Source organism: Benincasa hispida, chromosome 10 (assembly GCF_027475165.1).
Source record: "Benincasa hispida cultivar pf3 chromosome 10, pf3_genome.v1.1, whole genome shotgun sequence".
NCBI classification, from domain to species: domain Eukaryota; kingdom Viridiplantae; phylum Streptophyta; class Magnoliopsida; order Cucurbitales; family Cucurbitaceae; genus Benincasa; species Benincasa hispida.
In genome coordinates this window covers 14839449-14855462 of record NC_143487.1, presented here as the reverse complement: position 1 = coordinate 14855462, position 16014 = coordinate 14839449, and the positions used below count along the sequence as shown (strand labels likewise).

Genomic DNA, 16014 nt, shown 5'->3' with positions numbered 1-16014 from the left:
CCTTTATCGAGGGAAATGAAAGAAGTTTGTGTTGATAACGTGTTGTAAAATTGGGGAGCACAACAGAACATAGATTGGAGAAAATATAATATAATAATAATATATAAAATAAATAAATAACAAAAGTAAAATTATGAAAATTTCTCCAAATTTCTCCATTGATTTTTCAATCTTTTTGGATTGCTCACCAATCTTCGTCATCCTACAAAATCCATAAAATGACCAATATTTATAAGAGAATTGGCAAGTAGGAGGTGGAATTAGTTGGACACTAAAGTTGTGTGTTCATAAGACGCATGACTACATGTTTAAAGAAACATGAGGTAGTAAGAGAATGTCATTTGGTCTTCTAGGCTGCCAAACTTTGTCACTAAGGGTCGTTTGGATTGAGATTTTCCCAATGCCTAGGAATTAAGAATGTCTGGGAATAAAATTACTGGGAATCAAGGATGACTATGTTTGGTTGTGCATGGGAAAACAATGTCTGGGAATAGTATGTGTGGGAATAGTATGTGGGAATTAAAAAACAATTGAGATTGTGAAAACAAGTCCAGGAGGGTTTATGCCCAAAGTGGACAATATCATACCATTGTGGAGATAGTTTGAGGGTCTTGTCCCTATCAAGCATTTGTTGAAATGCCTTTAATTTGTTTGTTGGTGCTCCGAACAACCAAGTACACCCCCTTTGCTTGTGGACGTAACTAACACACTGTTAGTGAACCACGTATATCTGTGTGTCGATCTTCTCTATCTCTACGTTCTTTTTTTTTGTGTGTGTTCTTTAATTGTCGATTTCGTAACAATACGATCACTTAAATTATCTACACGATCGCTGAGCTCCACTACACGATCATTTACAAAATACTATACGATCGCTGAGCTCCGCTACACAATCGCTGAGTAACAAAACGTTATACGATCGCCTACCAAATGCTATACGATCGCTTACCAAATGCTATACGATCGCTTACCAAATGCTACACGATCGTTGAGCTCGGCTACACGATCGCTTAGATCTGCTACATGATCGCTGAGTAACAAAATGCTATATGATCGCCTACCCAATGCTATACGATTGCCTACCAAATGCTATACGACCGCTTACCAAATGCTACATGATCGTTGAGCTCGGCTATACAGTCGTTGAGCTTTGCTAGACGATCGTCGAGTAACAAAATGCTATACGATCGCCTACCCAATGCTATACGATCACATACCAGATGCTACGCGATCGCTTACCAAATGCTACACGATCGGAGAGTAACAAAATTCTATACGATCATCTACCCAATGTTATACGATTGCCTACCAAATGCTATAAGATTGCTTACCAAATGTTACATGATCGCTTACCAAATGCTATACGATCGCTGAAAAACAAAATGCTATACGATCGCCTACCAAATGCTACACGATTTTACGGCTGGAAGGAAGGAAAATCGTGGTAGGAAGCGGAAGAAGAAATGAAAACCACACTTCTTAATGGGTATGCAATTCCTTCATTTGTGTGGATAAAAGATACCTAAGAATTACCTTTTCCAAGATAAATCAATAAATCCCACCAACCAAACATGGGCTTTGTAAATCTATTCCCATTCTCATTCTCTTTTCCCTCCAACCAAATGACTCCTAGTGGACATCTATTATTATTATAATATTTATAATAACTATCACTTTATTACCTTTTACTAAATTCGGGTTTAGTCCATAAAAGTTGTAGTGATGGAATGATGTAACGATGGTAGCATTTGTACATTAAACTTGGGGATCCACGTGGTGCAAAATCATTCGTTAATTGACCAGCAATCTCTTCACTCGTTGCAAATCCTATAATCATTATAAATAGATAGGATGGAAACTATATTTATATATATTTCTTCCTAAAAATGAAAAAAGAAAAATGGGTTTTCTTTTAGCTACCCGACAGGACAACCCACCCCTCACTTCCTTGTTTAACGCTCCTCCTTTTAAATTTGAATTTTATTATTATTATTATTTCAAGCAAAGCATATTATTTTTAATTCTTAAAAATATATTAAAATCTTAGGACAAATTGGAGTGAAGAATTAGTTATTATAGTCTTGGAATTATGTTTTTCATAAAGTTGTTTTCATTTAAATATTTTTTTATAAAACCTCCTTAAAATAAAAACACTCATGTGTTTAGTTACGTTTTTATAAAATTGTTTTATACACAATTGTTTAGTTTACTATATAGCCAAAAGATTTATATTAATATCAAATTATTGTAAAATAAGACAAACACTATGAACTAATAACTTCAAATTTGTACATAAAAATATTTTCATCTACCTAGTTTTTTTCTCTGGCTTTTTTACAGTATATGAAGGTCTCATTTGTCGTAAGAGTTAGTTGTTGGAAATGATCGGCGAAGTTGTTTACCATAAGTGGTTGCTAGGGTTGGGCATGCACAAGTGGTTGTCATAATTGGTCACTATAGCATGTCATCAAATGATTGTGATCAAGTGAGGTGACGTAGTAGCTAATGTTAGTTGTTGTTGGAGTTGGTTACTAATGGATGGAGTCACTAAAAACATTTGAAGGAGAGATAGTTGATTTTTTAACCATAGAAATGTAAATAATATTGCTATAGCAAAACAGTGAGTTAAAATAACTCTTACCCCCTATTATCTTAATACATGCTCTAAATATTCAATCCATCTCAAATTGGAAGCTCAAACAACCCCTTAAAGGTTAAAACAACATTTAGGTTCTTTCACTTCGGATTTTATTTGATTTTGTTTTGGTTAATGTACTTCTATCAGATTTTAGTCTTCATATTTTAAATAAATTTAAATTAGTATCTACAATTAGTTTCTCATTGATTTTTTTCAAACATTTTAGACTATACAAGCATCCTCTTTATAACACACGGTATCTTTTCTTACATGAAAATTATGATTGAACAAATATCAATATAGAAATCAACTTTGTAGAACTAAAATTAAAAAAATAATGAAAATATAGGTCCCATTTGATAACTTTTTTTTTTTTTTTTAAATTAAGTCTATAGACATTGCTTCCACCTCCAAATTTCTTCATCTGTTATTTACTTTTTACCCATGGTTTAAAGAACCAAACCAAAATTTGAAAATTAAAAAATAAAAATAGCTTTTAAAAATGTACTTTCGTTTTTTGAATTTGGCAAAAAATTCAACTATTATATCTAAGAAATATGTAAATCAGTATAAAAAATAGGAATGAAATATGCTTAATTTTTAAAAAATAAAATGCTTACTAAATAGAGTCATAGTAATTAAATTTAAGATTTATTAAAAGATGAATAATTAGAATTTTACATTGACCAAAATTATGCAAAACTCAAGCAAAATGCCTTAGTACGTTTGGCTCCTGATACTGCGAAGGGAGGTTAAAAATTAAAATATACGTTTTGGGCTCGTGCAATATTGGACCCATGGTGTTTGTGGGCCGGCCCATTAAATGATCTCCTTGCCAAAGTCACACCATATATTTTCAAAACACTTTAACAAAGACTATCCTATCACGCCAACTTCTATGAGTTTATTGATCATATGGCCTTCTATTAACAACAAAATCTTGAATAGATCAGCATGACTCAATATTTACAATTTTTTCAGCCAACGTCTGAGGTGTTATTGTAGAAAACTATAATACCGACTATTCTAAAAATTTCTTGTCGTATCTATCGTATGATTTAAATGTATAAATTAGACATCTCTAGACTTATTTTAAAAGATGTAAATTAATATATCAAAAGAAAAAATCAAAAAATATCCTAGACTTTCTTAAACTCTAGAGAATAATTTGAGAATTCATTTAGATAACGATAGCTCGTGAAAATATCTAGGAAATTTTAGAATCCAAGAAGGGCTTAGAAATAAAATAACCCATCTTTTTTCAATTTCGAAAAAAATGTGGCTATTCTATTGGTTTATGAATTCGAATATGAATTCTATCTTTATGAATAGGAAGATAGGAAAGAAATGCATATAGAAATGGAGATAAGAAATAATAAAAGTGTTTTTTTTTTTGTTCATGAGAAAAGAAGACTTGATAAATAAGGGATTATTACGTTTCCAAAGTTAGAAAGATTAAAAAAAAAATTAGAAAGAAGGAGGAAAAGTGAGTGAGTATCGAGAGAATGAAAAGGTCTTTTATCAAAAGTGGACATATATACTTCTATATAAGTGTATTTCTTCTAAGTGATTATCTCTCTTCTTTATGTACTTATTGGGGGACGAAGAAAGCAAACTTGGAGTTTGCTGATCAATTTGCAATGGATGGACTTCGATCAAGGAAAAATCTCAACCTATTCATATTATAGATATATTTCTTTTATGTTTTATTGTCGGTCCTAGATGATATAGAGTTGAGTAACACTATTTTTAAAGAAGAGTTTGAGCAATGTTAAAGTACAATTTATGAAATCATTCCATCATAGTTTAATTGATTTAAATATACGATCTCGATCAATAGATTTGAAGTTTGAATTCTCGCTTCGACATATTAAAAAAATTGACAAAAAAGAATGATAATCCATAAATTTATTAGACAACTTTAAAGTTTAGAAATTTATTAGACATTGAAAGTTTATAGGACTATTAGATACTTTTTGAAACTAAAGTTGAAATTTGACCAATTATTTATTAATTGCAAAGAAAATATTTAAAAATATACCACGAACAAATATTAACTACCAATTAAATAATTAGATATAGCATTTATTTTTTAATATGATCAATAAATACAAATTTTGTCAAAGTTCTTAGTTCACAAATCAAACACATCAAGAGTTATATATAATAGTCATAATCCAAGTTATAAATCTATAATAAATTAGTGAGTAAATTCGTTAATTATCATTTCAAAAATATTGATAGTTCAATCTCCATTTGTGAAAATATTATATTAGAAAAAAAAGAGACTATTTTTAAAATAAATAAATAAATAAAATCACAAATGTAGCCAAAATCTACTTGGATTTTTGCACTTGTGTTATTTGTAACTTACATATAAACAAAATGTTAAGTATATGTTTAAGTTATAATATTTGAGTTTTATATAAATCTAGTCTTGTTTGTTTATAGAGTTTCAATTTCTTTATTTCTATTAAAAGATTTTCAATTGCATGATTCCTGACTGAATGTTAAGGTTGACTAATAATAAGTTGATATGAAATGATATTTAGGAGTAGAAATAAATTAGACTACACTAAAGAATAAAGATCCAATTATTTTTCCAAAATTTTAAAATTTTGGAGTCAAATTTCAACCTTCACCTTATCCTAGCTCAATTCCTCTTATAAATTCAACTCAACCATGGCTCAATTGTTCCTCTGATAAACTCAATTCACCAATTATGATCGTGTCAAATAAGTTTCATTACCAATCAATTAAGAGTTTGTTTGAATTGATTAAAGAAAAAAAAAAGTTTTTTAAAAAAAGTATTTTTTATTTAAACTTTTTTATATAAAAATTATTTAAAATACACTATGTAAATATTTCAAAAACTTGAGTAGTTATCAAATACTTCATTTTTTAAAATTTAACACTTGAAAATTAAACCAAAATACACTCTAAATATTCAACTATAAGAGTTTTTAAAATATAGCTAACTAAATTGCAAAAATAGTCATAACCATTGAAACTAAATTGGAAAAGAAAAGTTCCAACAACCAGGAAAAAAAACATTTATTTAGCCCAAACGTCTATATAACTACCTGATTGATATACATCTCTCCTAAAATTTGTTGAAAAATGACATATCAGCTTCGATAACACTAAGTATTGAATAATACGTAAAATCCACTTATTTTTTTTTATACAACAAATGAAGAGGAATCAAATTTTCGAACTCGAACAAAGTAATACATATCAATTGATAAAACTACAAAAGTCTAATTAAATTAAACTTCTTTTAGGAAAAATTGCAAAAACAACCCTTAAAATATAGTAGTAAATATAAATACATCCTCAAAATTTCAATTATAAAATTGAGCCCTCAAATGTATAAAAATGTCAGAATTGGACTTCTAACCTTGCAATAGTTATAGAAATTGGACCCCAAATGATAAAAATAGAACACTCAAACTACTATAATTTCTATAGTTTCTAAGTAAGTATGACTTGTGAGCGTCCAATTTTAATATTTATATGATTTTGAGGGTGTAATTTTAACGATTGAAAGCTCGAGGGTAAAATTATAACAAACAACAACCCTATTTTAAGGATTATTTTCGCAATTTGTTAGTTTTTTAAAAGAAAAAAGTTAACGTGGTAATGCCAACTGCCAAGCCATGATTCGACACTGTCGTCGTGGGCTGGCAATGAAGAAGTGTTTCGTTGAAAAGGTCTACCGGACCCGAACGACCTGTCGTTTTCTCCTACTTTTCTAATAATATTCTCCTTTCAATTTCAACTCAGCATGCGAATTATATATAAATATATTGCCTAATGAAACCAAACGCAGCAAAAACCCCATATTACCCATTTCTCTCTTCCCAGTGACCAGCGACGTGGGGATTTATTAAATGTAAATATCAATTTTATGTTTAATAAATTTCTCAAAATGATTTTTTTAAAAAATAAAAAATAAAATAAAAGCTCAAAGATTAAACCTGTTAATTTTGAAAGTCCAGAAAACAAATTTGGAATTTTATCCATGGTATTTTACTTAAAACAACAACAATGATTAAATACTTATATCAAAACCTTTTTTGATGAACTTATATACAAAATTTACACATAATTACTTTATTCAAATGCACAATTAAAATTGTCATAATTAGATTAGCTCAATAATAATTCACATGACCTAAAAGAAAATTAACCAATTTATTTACAATAATAGCAAAATATCACTGTCTATCGTAGTCTATACTATCTATCATTAATAGATAATAATATTTTGTTATATTTGAAAATATTTTCAACGATTTTATCATTTAAAACAATTATCCAATATAGGACTATGGTTTAGTTTCAAATTATTTAAGGAATAGATCTGAAACCTAATTAGTTTTTTCTTGTATAAAGTTAATTATCTAGATTTGGGCTGATTACATTCATTTATAAGGGAATTCATAAACTATATTTTGATAATAACTACCAATTTTTGTGTATTTGTGCTCACTTAAAATTACATTGCAGATAATTTGTTCGGTTGGTAAAATTATATTGCAGATAATTTGTTCGGTTGGGTTTTCATAATTAATTTCTATCCCATAAAAATCAAATATACATAATAATAAATCTGCGTGAAATACATTTTCAATTTTCACGTGTTTAATTTAAAAAGTTAGTCATTTTAGGAAAAAAAAAATGGAGTATTCATCAATCAAAGATCTATTTTTAACGGTTTTTATCAAAATATTTTAAATAAAAATGGATTTTTTTTAAAAAATATTTTTTTCTTAAGTCAATTCAAACGGACCCTAGATATATAGGGATGAATTTGAAACTCAAATAATAGTTTTTTTCAATTGTCTTTTTTGAAGTAAACTCAAATAATAGTTTAGGGATAAAAAAATAATTATAAACTTTTATATATCTGTATATATAATTTTGTGGTCTCAAATTCAATTAATCGAGACATAATTTTTTGTTGTATAAAGTTAATTATTTAAATTTAAACTAAATTACATTCATTTACAAGTTGTATGTCAATTAAGTTATGTTCATTTTGATATTCATATCCTATCTTTTGTTAATAACTAGCAATTTTTCTATATATTTGTGTTCTTTCAATCGAAATTATAATGTAAATAACTTGTCGTATTAGATTTTTATATAGCAATTGACATAGTCTTTCTCTCTAAAATTTGAAGGTTCACTAAATAGAATAACAAAAATTTAAATGTATATGGATGAAATTGAAACTCAAATTATAGTTTAGGGATAAAAAAATCAATGTATAATTATGAACTTGTAAAATATATATATATATATAATTTTCTGTGGTCTTAAATTCAATGGAATTATTAGTAAACGGACAGCTCGTGGATTGAATATGAAATTCGAAACGTCGTCGTTTCAATGTCGACGCCCACGATCCACAGAAGCAGTGGCAGCCGAGCCAGCCCAGATGCGCTGGCTGCCCCAAGCGCAAAATCTCAACTCCCCTCCACTCACGACAAACAAAGATTCCGCCAGCCCCGCAGCACGTCGTCGTTTCCAATCTAATTTTTAATCTCCAACAACAACAATATAAATTAAATAAATGACACAACAACAATATAAATTAAATAAATGACAAAAATTAATATTTCCACTTTTTTTCTTTTAAGGAAGTTTGTCAGATTAAAATTAAATTCTCGTTTGATAACTTTTTAGACCTCCATTTAGCAACCATTTCGTTCTTTTTATTTTTTATTTATGAATTTTTTTTTTATTTACAATGATGTGCATATTTCTTGAGTACAATTGTTGAATCATTAGTCAAAATCAAAAAACAAAAACATGTTTTTAAAAGCTATTTATTTAAGTATTCAAAATTTGGCTTGATTTTTTCCAAGAATTGATAAAAAAATATATAACAAACGAATAAATTTAGAGGTGAAAGTAATGTTTGTAGATTTATTTTCAAAGACAACAAATAAAAAACCAAATGGTTACTAAATAAGGTCATAAATTTTTGTTTTTTTTTTTTTTTTAAAGTCAAACTTATAAACATATTTTTCATCTATTAGTTTTTATGACTTGTTGTCTACATTTTAGGAGTGTTTTCAATATCAAAACTAAAATTTGAAAACTAAAAAAAAAAAAATTAAATATTTTTAATTGGATAATAGCTCAAATGTTTATAAAATAAATATGAAGACAAAGAGTAAGAAATTGTGAGATAATAAGCACATTTTTCAAAAACAAAAAACGAAAATGAAATGGTTAGCAAATGAAATCTGACATCTTCCTTTTCTATTTGTTTTACTAAAAAAAAAGTATTTTATTTGACAAAAATTTGACTCCTTATAGTGTTTTTCGGGTCTCGAATTTTATTTGAGATTCTAAATAAATTATATTTTGACAAAAATAATCTTACTGGTTTGAGAAGAATAAAGTATTTTTAAAAAAAGATAAAATCTTAGAAATGTTTTATATAAGTTTACAAATTTTAATGTAATAATTGTGGGGTATGAAAATTTAAATTTCCAACCTAAAGAAAATAAGTTTTGTTGAGATATGGAAGTGTTTGTTTTAAATATGTTGTTAAACTTAGAAATTAACAATAAATTTCTAAATTTTAATTCTCGTGCCTTATAGATTTATTGCCTAAAAAAATATGTCACTAGTTATTGAAATTTTAATTTAACGACGCAATGTAAAAAATATCTCAATTTTTGTTAGTAGTTTTCATCATTCATATTAAAATATTTGGATTTTATACAAAGGTCAAAAATAAAATAGAAACTTGAATACATTTCCAACATTTATTGAAGAATGACTAAAAGAGAATGTTATTTTTAAAAATTCAACTACAATTATTATTATTATTTTTTACTGTTAAAAATAGAGAATAGTTAAGCTAGGTTCATGTTGATAATTTTCTACAAATTACATGACAATATATAAACTACTTTTATACATTTGTGAAGTATAAAAATGATCAAATTCATGTTTTAACCAATATTATATAGTACGTTCATAATTTCTAACTTTAAGTTCAAGAAAGACAGTACAAACTTTATGCACATTGAATTATATTTACGTGGGTTAATTCCATCAACTTACTCAACTGTACTTAAATTGGTTCGATTAGATATTTTTAAACTTAACAAATTTAGGGCAAATATCAATTTACACTATTAAACTATAGGGTTGTATCAACTAAAACTTTGAACCACTAATTGTATCAATTTAAATCCTGAAATTTTAGTAGTGTATCAATTTACACCTTCTTCAAAATTTCATTCGATCAATATCACGTGAAACTTATAATTTAAGTTAATCGAACTCCTGAATTTTTATAAGTCAATCAATTAGACCATTCATTATGACCACCTTTGAAAATCATCAATGCATTAATTCTCAAACATGCGTAAACTTATTCAAATGTCGATTTTACAAAATGGGCGACTAGAGTATGTATATAGATCATATTCAAATAAATTTTTGTATAAGAGCCTAAACTGATTCATTTATGAAAGTTTGTAAGTTCAATCAATACAATTAAAATTTTCACACGAGGTTTTTCCAAACGAAACCTAATGAAAGATATCAATTGATACAATTACAAAACTTCACGGTTTAAATTGATACAAACCCCTATATCGATAAATTTCCAAAAAATTATTAAAACATCATTTAAAAGCTTACTTAAAAAATGCTAAATTGTAAAAAATGCTTTTGAACTTTGTATTTCGTGTAAAAATTACACATGAACTTTGAAAAGTTTCAAAAATACCCTTAAACCTTGCAAAAAAAAAAAGTTCAATAATACCATTATTGTTAGTTATGGATGAAAAAAGTATTTTTTTTATACCCCTAAACTTTCAAAAGTTTAAAAAATACCCTTAACTTAGAAAAAGTTTGAAACTATCACAACCGTTAATATATGAATAGAAAACGTCAATGTCTATTTGTAAAAGCAACTCTAAATTTAAAAATAAAATAAAATAAGTTAATGTTGCTAGTATGGTGATAAATTTGTTTGAAGTTCTTTTTAAGTTCGAAAATAACCAACTTTAAAATAAATTATATCTATATTCTCAGTTTTCATATAGACCTTATTTTTATTTTGTTTTTTCAATTCTTACCTAGAAATTTCCAACCACCAAAATAAAAATCAAATTGTAAGTTAAAACATAAAATTAATAAAATCACACAAAATTTCAAAATTAAAATTTCTCCTGAAATAATAATGTATAACTTTGTTTAAATAGTTAAGTCATAAAATTCCAGGGTGCTTACTTTATTTTTTATTTTTTTTTGTTCTTATTATAATTCATATATACTTAACTGAAGTGTGTTGGTTTATTTTTGTTTTTATTTTTTTTTGAGATAAACAAATATCAAACCGTTAACAAAAAAAAAAAAAAAAAAAGAATAAGAAGGCATCGGAGAAGAGAAGAAAAAATAGAGAAATAAACTATTTCTGTTAATAACAGTAAAAATATTTTTTGAATTTTTTTCTAAGTTTTAAAGATATTTTTGAAACTTTCAAAATTTAGGATATATATATATATATATATATTTAAAAAAACCTACCAATAAGAGTATTTTTAATAAGAACGTAAACCGTTAATTTTGTATAATTTAGACTTTAAAAAAATCTAAAAAACGTAGGGATTAACCTGTAATTTCACAAAAATAAAAAGAATCTCCGTATTTATTAAAATTTCAATTTTTTTCTCCACCACCTTTTTCGCTCGCACTTTCCATTCAGCCGTGTAAACAAGCAACGTCAAACTCGCCTCAGACGACAAACTCCATCAATCTTCTCTCTGTTCTGTCTATAACTTCCCTCATTAATTCTCTCTGCCTAATTCATTCTTCTTTCTTCCTTCTTCCTTCGATTCTTCCGCCGCCGCCGCCGCCGTCATCGTCGTCTCCGTAGTCAACCTTCTTTCCCACCAATCCAATCTCAAAATCATCCTCCATTTCTTCGCCAACAGGTCTCGATTCTCCCTTACCATTTTTCATTTTGGGGCTTCTCTTGCTTCTTCAAGTTTCTCGTTTCAACTACTGTAGATGATTCCGATTTTCTCGATTTTGCTTTGTGAATTGCTGAATTTGTTGTTATTGGATCAGGTTTGTTCGAAAATCTGCGGCGGAGACTGCCATGGCTCATAAAGTGGACCACGAGTATGACTATTTGTTCAAGATTGTTCTGATTGGGGATTCTGGCGTCGGAAAGTCCAACATTCTTTCTAGATTTACCAGAAATGAGTTCTGCCTGGAGTCCAAATCCACCATTGGTGTTGAGTTCTCAACCAGGACTCTCCAGGTAGAAAGCTTAATCGTTTGAACTCTCCGCGATTAAATTAGCATTTTCCAATATATTGACTGATCGTGTTAGCTGCCGTCTGTGATTATGAAGTTCATAAATCTAGGTTCCGATGATTTCGAAATTGTGGATTGCGCCTTGGTTTTTACTTTCGATCGTTAAAGTACAGTGGATTTATTGCATGTAGGGTTTGAGTAAAGCTTTGAAGTAGTTGCTGTATTGCTTGAGGCTACAGACGTTTAGGATTGAATGAATAGGGACAGGATTTATGGAAAATAAATAATTTGTTGCTGATCTAACAAGCAAACGATCTGGCTTTTTTAGGCATGTCTAACGAAAGACGCTCAATTATTCTAAAATATGGTTGTGAGTAGTTAAAGCAGTAGGAAATTGGCAGAGTCCTTTTCCCATATTTCTAGATTACACTTATTTCTTACCAAATTATAAAGCAACCTTGTATATTTATACTTTTGTAGTATTCCACTAGTTTTGCAAGTCAAATTTTGAGTGTTTTCACTAATGAAAAGTATTATAAAGGGTTGTCCTCTTTTAACTGATTTAAATGTTGTTAAAACCAAAAGTTTCTTATGAAAAGTTATGGTAGGCCACCAACATGAGATTGACGCTTTGAAGTCAGATGTTCAAATCCATGTACACAGAAAGAAAAAAGAAGAAAAGTTAGGGTATGCCAATCCTATTATGCCCAAACCAATAGATATTAGCCGTGGGATGGCTATTTTTCTTGTGAAAAGCTATTAATCAATGGAGCAAAGATTCTGAAATTTTTGAAGGAACGGGAGAAGAGAGATAGAGGTCTATAACTAAAATTATTCGATATTCCTATGTGTGGAATCATATACAAGAGATTATACACGGAAGACCAACGAGTTCACGGGTTGCCCTCATTGACGATATCACTGAATTGGGCAAAATATTATTCAGTCTGGAATCATTTTCCATTTCAGAGTTCTGTACTCTTAGTAGTTTAAGAACTTGAAGTGTTAGCCATCTCATTTTAATTAATATTATTGACATACAGGTAGAAGGAAAGACAGTCAAGGCACAGATCTGGGACACAGCAGGTCAGGAGCGATATCGTGCGATTACTAGTGCTTATTATAGAGGAGCTGTTGGTGCTCTCCTCGTCTATGATCTGACAAAGAGACAGACTTTTGAGAATGTTCAAAGGTGGCTTCGGGAGCTGAGAGATCATGCAGACTCTAACATTGTGATTGTGATGATTGGAAACAAATCTGACCTAAGTCATCTTAGATCTGTCTCAGAGGATGATGGGCAGACCATGGCAGAGAAAGAGGGTCTTTCATTTATCGAGACGTCAGCCTTGGATGCCACCAATATCGACAAGGCATTCCAAACCATCTTGACAGAGATCTACCATATCATCAGCAAAAAGGCATTGGCAGCCCAGGAAGCAGCTGCTAGCGTTGCCCATCCCGGTCAAGGAACGACCATCAACGTTTCCGATACTTCTGGTGACTCAAACAGACGGGGTTGCTGTTCTTCGTGAGCAGATACAGAGATAGAACTGATAGTTCGCATCAAAGGTTTCTCTTGTGCCTCTCTCTCCTTTCTTTTCATAATTGATCTGTTGTTTTTGATCTTCCTGGATTTGGAGAAACTAGGAAACCGTAGCATATTCATACTGGGCATGTAGAATGATTATCTTACTCGACCCCTCTTGATCCCCTGGTTTATCTCATTAGCAAGTGTTAGTTATTTTCAGCAACTTCCAAATTTCTTCCTTGATTCCTTTACTTACCCATTCATATAACAACAATTACTTAAGGAATTTGATTTGTATTTGTTCTCTATTTGCAACTCTGATTCAGAAATTCTTACACTTTTCAGCTAGCAATTAAACAGATATGATACAGTTGGAATTGGTAGTTGTGTTTGTCACTGACTGGCTTATTTTGTACTAAATAGAAATGAATTCTCTCTTTGACTCTGGATTCGTTTTAAAAAGTGGTGAATGGTGAACAATAAGAATCCCTCAATTTAGGGGGATCCTTATATCAAGAAGGAAACAGAACAGCCAAACATTGTCCTCCAAAATTTAGTTTAATTTAATTTATTATTTCTTACTTTGAACTTTGTATGTCTAATGAATTCATTAATTTTCTTAGACACAAACTTGAAATTAGAGAATTTGTTGCCAACAAGAATGCAACTCAACTGACATAATGTTCATACTATTAATCTCGTGGTTTGACGTTCGAATCCCTCACTCTACACTTTAATATAGAAACCTTTAAGAAGCCGTTTGTAGAGTTTTTTTTGTCCTTCTAAAACATAGGATTCTAGATTTTTGAGTTGAGGACATCTCCAGTTTACTTTTTTATCATTTTTTTCTTTATATATATTACTTTTTTTTTTTTTTTTTTTTTGTTATATTGTAGTTCTTATAATTTTTAGGCAAAATATTCCATTTTAAATTAATATTTATTTTATAAAAAAATTTAAATTATGTTATATTATTTTGTTGAGAAAAATAACATATATGATTAATATAAATTGTATTAATTTAAAAAGAAATTTAAATAGATAAAAGTAATTATATTCTTATATTATATAAATTTATAACATCCTGAGTAAAAATCCTATCAAATAAATGTAGTTATCAAAATATTACTAGATATATACAAAAATATTCATATAAAATAAATATGGTAATATAAAAATGTTAGGCATCTATGATCTAATACATCTATAATTTCGAACATCTAAATATTTAAGTTATCTACCCTAAAAACAAACCGACCAAAATAACTATAAATATGACAATGTTTCAAAATTAGTAAATTATTAATTTAGTTAAAGACATCACAATCAATCATATTTTTCTTTTAATAATCTTCGTAGTAATTATTCAGGGCAACTACTTTTATAATAGTTTACATATATTATAATATAGTTTTAAATTAGAAAAAAAAAAAAACTTGCAAATTTTAAGATTAAATTAAAATTTTGATCTATGTGTGGTCTTGGAAAGAGTTAGATATTAAAAATCGAGAACAGATTGATGGAATCGAAATCGCAACCTCAAGTATTCAACGGAACTTACCAATTGAACCAAACAAACGTTATGAACGCTCAATATATATAGTTCCTCATCCTGCTTGGTTTTCAATTGGCATAGCCCGAAACCAACCAAAAATATTCAGTTTTTTTTTTAAAATTATATTTTTCAACCTGAAGCCGCTAAACCGACAGCCTTCAGCCCAAAACTAATGACTAATGAGTGATTTCGGTCAGTTCAAGCCATTTTTATTCGGTTTTTCGGGTTTCTCCTTACATTGCACCCATAAAACTTTCGTAAATAGATTTTATCAAATCATATGAACTATTTATGAGGTTTCATTAAATCGTATGGATTAAATTCTAATTTTTTCAAAATCAGATGGACTAGTTTATAAATTTTCAAAATTGTAGTAACTAAACTTTTAATTTTAGCGTGCATCAATTTAAACACTAAAGTTTAATAATTATAGCAATTTGAACCATGAACTTTCATAAGTGTATCTAAATAAAACATGATAGGGACTTTAAATTGATACAATTATGAAAATTCAGGGTTTAATTGATAGACTTATAAAAGTTTATGATTTAAATTGATACAATTATTAGATTGAGGTTTAAATCGATACAACCTCAAAGTTTAGGGGTATAAATTGATATTTGTCCTTCTATATCTTGTCAATTCAATTTTATTTCACATACTTTTAGATGTCCAACTTCAATGTCTATATTTTCAGTAAATCTTAAATTTAATCCATCATTTAAAAAAAAAAAATTGGAGTACAAAGAGAGCAAGAAAATAAAAGTATGTGAATATGTTTATAAAGCTTATGATGAAAATGCTAATAGATAACCAAAAGTTTTTGAAAATATCAACATAAACTAGTAGTAACGATTAAATTTAAATTAATTGAAAGTAAATGAACTATAATTAGACATTTAAAAATATGGGTGAAGTCGATTTAGTTTTGTCAGTTTTGGGGCCAACCAAAAACCAAATCAAACCAATGATTTTACAAAGAAAGAGACCTAA

At 28.5% G+C, this 16014-nt stretch overlaps 1 protein-coding gene across 1 annotated transcript; it reads left to right on the top strand.

The window, feature by feature from the left end:
- Positions 1 to 11352: 11352 nt before the first annotated feature.
- On the top strand, positions 11353 to 13774 carry LOC120088237 (ras-related protein Rab11C). Its single transcript, XM_039045390.2, has 3 exons — positions 11353 to 11610; positions 11747 to 11942; positions 12982 to 13774. Exons 2-3 carry the CDS (start codon positions 11778 to 11780, stop codon positions 13468 to 13470), a joined length of 654 nt encoding a protein of 217 aa, XP_038901318.1. The 5' UTR covers positions 11353 to 11610; positions 11747 to 11777; the 3' UTR covers positions 13471 to 13774.
- The last annotated feature ends 2240 nt before the right edge of the window (positions 13775 to 16014 follow it).

Bases quoted from the DNA above. Each gene is read 5' to 3' on its own strand.
- LOC120088237 (XM_039045390.2), top strand. From the start codon at position 11,778: ATGGCTCATAAAGTGGACCACGAGTATGACTATTTGTTCAAGATTGTT. The intron at 11,943-12,981 runs GTAGAAAGCTTA...ATTGACATACAG, and splicing joins TCTCAACCAGGACTCTCCAG to GTAGAAGGAAAGACAGTCAA.